Below are 10,034 nucleotides of genomic sequence, written 5' to 3'. Positions count from 1 at the left end.
GAATTGGACCAGTGGGCTGATAAATGACAATTGGAGTTTAATTTAGATAAATGTGAGGTGATGTATTTTGGTAGATTGAACCAGGGCAGGACTGACTCAGTTAATCGTAGGGCATTGGGGAGAGTTACAGAACAAAGAAATCTAGGGGTACATGTTCATAACTCCTTGAAAGTGGAGTCACAGGTGGGCAGAGCGGTGAAGAAGGCATTCGGCATGCTTGGTTTCATTGGTCAGAACATTGAATACTGGAATCGGGATGTCTTGTTGAAGTTGTACAAGACATTAGTAAGGCCACACTTGGAATACTGTGCACAGTTCTGGTCACCCTGTTATGGAAAGGATATTATTAAGCTAAAAAGAGCGCAGAAAAGATTTCCTCGGATGCTACCGAGACTTGATGGTTTGGGTTATCAGGAGAGGCTGAATCAACTGGGACTTTTTTGTCTGGAGCGTAGGAGGCTGAGGGGTGACCTTATAGAGGTCAAGAAAATAATGAGGGGCATAGATCAAATGGATAATTTATATCTTTTCTCAAAGGTAGGGGAATCTAAAACTCGAGGCCTTCGGTTTAAGGCGAGAGGGGAGAGTTACAAAAGTGTCCAAATGGGCAATTTTTTCACACAGAGGTGGAACAAACTGCCAGAGGTAGTAATAGAGGCGGGTACAATTTTGCCTTTTAAAAAGCATTTAGGCAGTTACATGGGTAAGATGGGTATAGACGGATATGGGCCAAATACAGCAACTGGAGTTAGGGCTTTAAAAAAAAGGGCAGCATGGACAAGTTGAGCTGAAGGGCCTGTTTCCTTGCTGTAAACCTCTATGACTCTATGAGATAAAGTGAGGGAGAAACTGAGAGGAATAGAGGGAGGGAGAATGAGAAGAGAGAAAGAAAGAGATAATGAGAGGGGAAACAAAGAGTGTGAGACAGGAAGGACAAGAAAGGGAGACAGTGAGAGTGTGATGGACAGAAACATAGACTAATGAAGAGTTACTCAGAGAGTGAAAGAGACAGCAATTGAGGGAGTGATATCAATAGAGTGAGGGAGACAGAGACTGAGGGACAGATATCGAGAAACAAAGACTGAGACTGAGAGAGAGACTGAGGGATCAATATTGAGAGAGAGAGACAGCGAGTGAGGGAGAGATATCGAGAGAGTGACAGACAGAGACTGAGGGACAGAGTCTGAGGGTCAGAAACTGAGGGTCTGACCCTCAGCCTCTGTCCCTCAGTCCCTGACCCTCAGACTCTGTCCCTCAGCCTCTCAGGAGAGAGAAGAAGAGGAAGTGAAAGGTGCTGACGTGGTTTCTCTGGGTCAGACCATTTACAAACTGAGGAACAGGCAGTGAGACTCTCACAGGCTGCAGCTTTATAAAGCAGAGCCCAGTGAAGGGAGAGTTTATCAGTAACCAGGCACAGGGACACGAGCACACACCATGATTTCAGCCATCCAGCTGCTCTGGCCTCTGGCATTCTGCATCGCAGGTACAAATCTCTCTCCTTCCACCTTGAATATTTCCCTGCTCTCCATTTCAATCCAATTCTCCTGACTTGTGATTGAAGGGAAAATGCTGAAAGGAGAGGAACAGTCAGTGTCTCCAACAATATCTCATTGTACAGCCTCTTTCTGTGACAGTTCTTACTTCACTCTGTTTCTCTATTACCCCTCAGGTATCAATGGAGAAATCATCTTGACCCAGACTCCCCCGGTGCTGTCAGTGAGCCTGGGCCAGACCGCCACCATCACCTGTACGGCCAGTCAATCTATTAGCGATGACGTGCATTGGTACCAACAGCGAGAAGGACAGAAACCGGCTCTGCTGATCTACTATGCAACAAATCGATTCACAGGAGTATCCGACCGATTCACCGGCAGTGGATCTGGGACAAGATTCACCCTGACAATCAGCAATGTTCAGAATGAGGATGTCGCTGATTATTACTGTCAGCAAGCTTATTACAGCTCCTCCTACACAGTGATACAGAGCCTTACAAAAACCCCAATACACACAGTCCCACCTCCTGTACTGACACATCCCACAGTTTTATATAATATATAATAATGGACACACAGTCCCACCTCCTGTACTGACACATCCCACAGTTTTATATCATATATAATAATGGACACACAGCACCACCTCCTGTACTGACACATCCCACAGTTTTATATAATATATAATAATGGACACACAGTCCCACCTCCTGTACTGACACATCCCACAGTTTTATATAATATATAATAATGGACACACAGCACCACCTCCTGTACTGACACATCCCACAGTTTTATATAATATATAATAATGGACACACAGTCCCACCTCCTGTACTGACACATCCCACAGTTTTATATAATATATAATAATGGACACACAGCACCACCTCCTGTACTGACACATCCCACAGTTTTATATAATATATAATAATGGACACACAGTCCCACCTCCTGGACTGACACATCCCACAGTTTTATATAATATATAATAATGGACACACAGCACCACCTCCTGTACTGACACATCCCACAGTTTTATATAATATATAATAATGGACACACAGTCCCACCTCCTGTACTGACACATCCCACAGTTTTATATAATATATAATAATGGACACACAGTCCCACCTCCTATACTGACACATCCCACAGTTTTATATAATATACAATAATGGACACACAGTCCCACCTCCTGTACTGACACATCCCACAGTTTCATATAATATATAACAAAACACAAGAAAGGAAACTGGACAAATTATTTGCACTATCCACTACACACTCCAGTCCCTGTGGTGTCCACCGCTCGCTGAAGGCCTCGAGTTTCCCTCTTACTCTCCATGTCCACATATGAAGAGCAACTGAAAGATTTATCACCTCAAATTAGAATTCTCAACTCTCCCAACAAAACACAGAGATATTGAGAGAAACAGTGAGAGAAACAGAGAGAGAAACAGAGAGAGAAAGAGTGAGAGAGAAAGATGAGTGAGTGAGTGAGTGAGTCAGAGACAGAGGTTTTTGTACAGCTCCTCCACTGGAAGCTGTCAGTGTGCCTTACGTTCGCTAAAGGAACCAAACTCAGACTGAGTAAGTAAAGCCCAATCCTCCGTTATTAACCCTTTCAATGCTGAAACTTTCTCAAACACAAATACTGAAGAGTTGAAGGTGTTAGTGAGGAAGCTGCAGTCAATGAAATGGTTGATTGAAGAACACTGTGTAGAACAGGGAGTCCAGCTGTATTTCTTTCCTTCCATTCCACCCTTTAAGCAGCAAGATATAAGTAAGCAGCTTTTACCCACCGTGTGGAGGAGATCTGGACGTTTGCAGACTGTGTTCACATTCCTGCAGCATGGAGTGAAATCACTCTCTAGACTCCTGTCAGTCTCAGTGTGACACACACAGGCAGAGTTTGATGTGAAGTTGAACTCTCTGTCTCACTCTCTGATATAACTGATCACAGCAGCAGCACAGTCAGACACCGAGGTGCCACCTGCCCCAGCTTTCACTCTGCTCTCTCCACTCCCTGCTTATCTCTTGCTGAAGTTCTGATGACAAACAGCCACAGCAGGGCTCACAATTCAGTGGCTTCAGTGTTCCAGGCTTTTGGGGAGACTCTCTGTTACTTTCTCTTTGGGATGAGTTCAATCCAATATTTATCCCGGATCCAACATCACTGAAAATGCTGATTGTTCTCATTGCTGTGTGTGGGATCTTGCTGTGTACATGTTGTGACCAGTCTCAGACAGGCTCCCTCATTTGTTAACTTCCTGAACCGGATCCCAATTTTGTTTTGCTCCTGGGTGAGGAGTAATCAGCTGGAATCCCACCCTCGATTGGTCACAACAGGGTCCATTTAAAATGGATCCCTTCACCCGTGGACACCTTTCACAGTCCATGTAGTTTTTTATTAGCCATTGAATCCCTACAGTGCAGGAGGAGGCTATTCAGTCCATTGACAGAATTACGAGGGACAGAGATAGGGTAGATGTGAGGAAACTCTTCCCCTTAATCACAGAGGCAGCAGATTTTGAGAGATGTGAGGGAAATCTTTTCACCCGATTCTCCAAAAGATCTTCTTACCCAGGCTCCCTGTAACCCTGCGCATTTACCATTGCTAACCCACCTAAAGAACACACTCGGGGTAATTTAGCATGGCCAATCCATTTCTCCACATGGCCTATTCCTGTTCCTATTTTCTGTGATTCTATGCAGACCAGCATTTATTACCCATCCCTAATTGCCCTGGTGAAGATGGTGCTGAGGTGGTGGAATAAGTTCTACTCCAATGGGGATCGGCCCAACTTGCTCAAGCTTTCCTCATAAGACAATCCCTTACTCGGTGGAATCAGCCTAGTGAACCATCTCTGAACTCTTTCCAATTCTCCTATATCTTTCCTTAAGTAAGGAGACCCTAAGTGTCCACAATATTCTAGGTGTGATTTTCCCAATGTGCTGTAGCAAAACATCCCTCCTTTTATACTCATCCTCATTGGAATGAAGAGCAACATTCCATTTGCCTTCCTAATTTTTTTCTGTTCCTGGATACAAAGACACCCAGATCACTCGATAGAATATCTTCAGTTTACTAGTATTCTGCTCAATCCTCCTGCCAAATTGGACAACCTCACATTTTCCCACATTATTCTCCATCTGTCAATGTTTTCCCACTCACTGAACCTATCTCTATTCCTTTTCAGACTCTCTATCCTCCTCACAACTTGCATTTCTACTTTTCATTTTATCATCAGCAAGTTTAGTGACAATCCTCTCACTTCCTTCATCCAGCTCATTAATATAGATTGTAGAGTTAAACCCCAAACAGCAACCATCTTCCTTTGTGCCGGGTATAACTCCAACCAGCGGAGAGTTTTCTCCTGATTCCCATTGGCTCCAGTTTTGCGAGGGCTCCTTGATGCCACATTTGCTCAAATGCTGCCTTGATGTTAAGGGCAGTTTCTCTCACCTCACCTCTGGAGTTCAGCTCTTTTCTCTATGTTTGAAACAAGGCTGTAATGAGGTCAGGAGCTGAGTGACCTCAGTGAACTGAGCCTTGGTGATTATTTTCCAAACGTCGCTGGATTCCGGGGAAGTGCCGGAAGATTGGAAAACGGCTAATGTTACACCGTTGTTTAAGAAGGGTGGCAGGCAAAAGGCAGGGAATTGTCGGCCGGTTAGTTTAACGTCTGTTGTAGGTAAAATGTTAGAATCCATGATCAAGGAGAAAATAGCGAGGCATCTTGAGGAGAATTGTTTGATCGAGCAGTCGTAGCACGGTTTCGTTAAGGGGAAGTCATATCTGACGAATTCATTGGAATTCTATGAGGATGTGTCTTGTGCGTTGGATAGAGGAGGACCGGCGGATGTGGTGTTTCTTGATTTTCAAAAGGCGTTTGATAAGGTGCCTCACAAGAGGTTGTCACAGAAGGTTAAGGGGCATGGAGTTGGGGGTAGGGTGTTAGCGTGGATAGAGGATTGGTTGTCAAATAGGAGGCAGAGAGTGGGGGTCAATGGGTGCTATTCGGATTGGCGGTTGGTGACTAGTGGAGTACCCCAGGGGTCGGTGCTGGGGCCTCAGCTATTTACCATTTATATAGATAATCTGGAGGAGAGAACCAAGTGTATGGTGTCGAAATTTGCTGATGACACCAAGATTGGTGGAACGGCAAATTGTGCAGAGGGTATGGAGAGTCTGCAGAAGGATCTAGATAGGCTGGGCGAATGGGCCAGGAAATGGCAAATGGAATTTAATGTTGGCAAATGTGAAGTTGTCCACTTTGGTAGGAATAATGGTAGGAAGGACTATTACTTACATGGCAAAAAACTGCAGCATGCGACGGTGCAGAGGGACCTCGGGGTCCTTGTGCATGAGTCGCAAAAACCCAGCTTGCAGGTGCAGCAGGTGCTCAGGAAGGCGAATGGGATGCTGGCCTTCATAGCGAGGGGAATTGAATATAAAAGTAGGGAGGTCTTGCTGCAGCTGTATAGGGCATTGGTGAGGACGAAGCTGGAGTACTGTGTGCAGTTTTGGTCGCCGCACTTACGCAAGGATATTTTGGCCTTGGAGGGAGTGCAAAGGAGGTTTACTAGGCTGATACCGGAGTTGAGGGGGTTGAGCTATGAGGAGAGGCTGAATAAACTCGGCTTGTACTCGTTAGAGTTTAGAAGAATGAGGGGAGATCTCATTGAGACGTATAAGATGATGAATGGGATGGATAGGATAGAGGTGGAGAGGCTCTTCCTGCTCAGAAAGGACAGTAGGACTAGAGGGCACAGCCTCAAGATAAAGGGCGGGCGGTTTAGAACGGAGTTGAGGAGGAACTTCTTCACTCAAAGGGTGGTGAATCTCTGGAATTCTCTGCCCGTTGAAGTGGCGGAGGCTGCCTCGCTAAATATATTTAAGACGCGGGTTGATAGGTTTTTGATAGGCAAGGGGATTAAGGGTTATGGGGAGAGGGCGGGAATGTGGAACTGAGACACGACAGATCAGCCATGATCTTACTGACTGGCGGGGCAGGCTCGAGGGGCTAAATGGCCTACTCCTGCTCCTATTTCTTATGTTCTTATGTTCTTGTGACCCTGGAGGAACACAAACTGAGTGTCAGTGAGCAGATTATTGCTGAGTAAGTGCTGCTTGGTATCACTCTGGATATGTTCAGATCACATTGCTGATGATCGAGAGTAGACTGATGGGGAGGTTATTGTGCGGATGGATTTGTCCTGTTTTTGTGCACAGTTCATAACCGGGTAATTTATCACAATGTTGGGTTGATGCCAGTGTTGTAGATGTACTGGAACAGCTTGGCTAGGGACATGGGAAATTCTGGAGCACAAGTCTTCAGGACCTCCGGAGGAGGTCGAGATGGACCATCCACTCGGAACTTCTGGCTGAAGATTGCTGCAAATGCTTCAGCCTTATCTTTTGTACTGATGTGCTGGGTTCCTCCATCATTGAGGATGGGGATATTTGTGGTGCCTCCTCCTCCAGTGAGTTGTTTAATTGTCCACCACCATTCACGGCTGGATGTGACAGGACTGCAGAGCTTAGATCTGATCCATTGGTTGTGGGATGGTTTAACTCTGTCTATCACTTGCTACTTCTGCTGTTTGGTACACAGTCTCTGTGTTGTAGCTTCACCAGGTTAACACCTCATTTTTCAGTCTGTCTGTTGTTGCTCCTGCCATGTCCTCCTGCACTCTTCATTGAACTGAAAGCAGCAGAGTATCCACAGAAACAGACTGATGTTTGTCTGATGTGTCTGTGTGTTTATTAGTTGTGACTGAGCAGATAGCAAGAGTTTCAGCAGCAACAAAGATGTTTCTCTAGTTCACCTCCCACTTTCCCCATCCACTTCCAAAATCCTTACGGGGAAAGGGCCAGCACCTGTCACATCCCCCCTCTAAACTACAGGCCTCCCATCTTTCAGATGAGACAATCTGATATCTGCCCTCTCAGGGGGTGTAAAAGATGCCATGGTACTATTGGAAGAAGAGCAGGGGAGTTCACCCCGGTGAACTGGTCAATATTCATCCCTCAATCAACATCACTACAAATCTGCTTATCTGTTCTTTCTCAGTCTGCTTCCTGGGATCTTGCTGTGCACAATGAGCTGTAAAACACATTGGGACATCCTGAGGTGCTGACAGGTGCTATAGAAATGTAATTCTGTCTTTGAGGTTGGAGATTCCTGATCCTGACTCTCACCCATTCTCCACACACTCGCACCCTGCAGAGTTCATGGGGTCATTCGGAGCAGTGACCCCGTCTGACCCCTGGACATTGAGACTAATTCTAGCCTCACCCTTGACCTCAGCCCAGTGCTGGGCAGTAAGGTTTGAAATGAAATCTAGAAGCTTCTACACCAGCCAATGGGAATCCTGCGTGAAGTGTGTTGATCCAAGTCTGCTCCAATGTTCTGGGATAAAGTTCTCCTGATCTGTGTGTGATCTGAGGTTTGTTGATGCTCAACCTGTTTCCCCCAGGCAGACTGAGCAATAGTTCCAGCTTCCTGATTGGTTAACATTCTGTTAAAGGGACACTGTGTCTTTAAATACTCTCACCATTAACCATTTCAGTGCTGAATTTGTAGTAACCTTCTTTACAAATGTTTCAGTAACATTGTAAAATGATTTAACCAGCTTCGAATCAAACCTTTACACTCAGACACTGAACTAATTTGAAATCGAATGTGTCACTTTCCCTTGGATTCCATCAGCTTTTAATTTTAAAAAGCATTATCCATCCTCCAGTCCACCCACACCACACCTGTAGCCAGAGAGGATTGGAAAATAATGGTCAGAGTCTCTGCTATTTCTTCCCTTGCATCCCTTCGCATCCTGGGATACATTTCACCCGGCCCTGGGAATTTCTCCATTTTAAAAGATGATAAACACATTAATATCTCCTCGCTCACTATCATTATCCCATTAATTATTTCACAATCCCTCCCCTCCTGAACGACAATGTCAACTTTGTCCCTCCCACTTGTGATATTTGATATAAATTATTCATTAAGAACCACCTACATGTCTTCTCTCTCCACACACAAGTTGCCTTTTTGCTCTCGAATTCGCCCTATTTAATCCTTAGTTATTCTCTTTGCAATGTCCCACGTTATTGCTTGATGAACAGATATGTCCTGAACTCTGTCTCCAGCTCGAATATCCTCCCACTGCTCTGACACTAATTTACCTTCAAGTTGCTGTTTCCGGTTCATTTTAGCAAATTCCAGTTCAGTGAAATTGGCCTTTTCCCAATTTAAAACGTTTACTCTTGATCGATCTTTCCCCTTTTCCGTAGCTACTCTAAATCTATTACGATCATTATTACCCAAATGCTCTCTCACTGATACATCTTCCATGTGCCCAGTTTCATTCTCTAAAACTGCTAAAACTGCCCCTTCTCTTGTTGGGATTGTTCCGTACGGGTTAAAAAAGTTCCCCCGGAATGGATTTTCAGAACTCTGCAACGTTTTAATCATTGACACGGATTTGATCCCAGTTAATATTCGGGATGTTGAAAGCCTGAAAATGGCAGTGATTAAAATTCCTTCTCTTCTCTTCCAGCCCGTGAGAATTCACAACCCACGCTGACCCTGCTGCCCCCCTCCCCAGAGGAGGTCAAGACAAAGGGCACTGCCACCCTGGTGTGCCTTGCCGATCACTTCTATCCCGATGAGGTGGAGGTGAAGTGGAAGAAGGATGGTGCAGCCATTTCCAATGGGGTTCAGACCAGCAACTACCTGCGAGCTTCGGACAACACCTACAGCGTCAGCAGCCTGCTGACCCTCTCTGGCTCCGACTGGGAGTCCAACGCTCTCTTCTCCTGTGCCCTCACCCACATGAGCCTCTCCTCACCCCTCAGCAAGAGTGTCAGGAGTTCAGAATGTGCCTAGAGTGTTAGAGACAGTCCACAGAGGAGACACAACTTGGAATAGAACAGGGGTGAGCTGGGAGGACAAAGGTCACTGTCAGCATTGAATTACAGCTCTCTTCCTTCTTGGGACTGAGTCTGAGACACTTCTGAGGGTCAGGGGTTAAAGAACATTGTTGGGATATTGTAGAGGGAGCTGTACTCTGTATTAACCCCATGCTTTTCCTTTACGGGGAGTGTTTGATGGGGACAGTGTGGACTTGTGATAACAAGTAAAACCTCTCGAAGATGCTGAAGACTGTCAGCTGTACAGAAATAATGTGACCCTCTGAAGTATCTGCTTCAGTAAACCAGACCTCCTTCCTGCTCACCCTGCAGTTACAATTGAAGCTTTAGTCACTGTTTAAAGGGACAGGATTCTCATGTTATTGAGAAAATCTCCACAAGTGTTTTAATAAACCTCCATTCTCCCTGTGAATTTCTCCAGCTTCCTCTGGCTGGGCTGTTTATTCAAGTCTTTTTTCTGTCAATGTCAATGTGTAAAAGGTAATAAACATTAAGAATATTCAGTATATGTCTGGTGAGTGCTTTGGAAATGTCCCACCTCCCCATCAGCTGATTGGCTGCATTTCACCAAGTGATTGTCCTGATTGGTTGCTTGGCCT

The 10,034-nt window shown here is 45.3% G+C and overlaps 1 gene segment (V, D, J or C); it reads left to right on the top strand.

Annotated features, from left to right (window-relative positions):
• The first annotated feature begins 1,434 nt into the window (after positions 1–1,434).
• On the top strand, positions 1,435–9,556 carry LOC145348437 (Ig kappa chain V region Mem5-like). The segment is given in 4 exon segments: positions 1,435–1,483; positions 1,670–1,975; positions 3,051–3,086; positions 9,063–9,556. Coding segments are annotated over 4 exon segments (720 nt in total).
• Positions 9,557–10,034: the final 478 nt, after the last annotated feature.

The sequence above is a fragment of the Carcharhinus amblyrhynchos genome, chromosome 9, assembly GCF_965287045.1.
Source record: "Carcharhinus amblyrhynchos chromosome 9, sCarAmb.v2.hapA, whole genome shotgun sequence".
Taxonomy (NCBI): Eukaryota; Metazoa; Chordata; class Chondrichthyes; order Carcharhiniformes; family Carcharhinidae; genus Carcharhinus; species Carcharhinus amblyrhynchos.
Note: the sequence above shows the minus strand (reverse complement) of the source record. Positions and strands in the feature narration are given on the sequence as shown.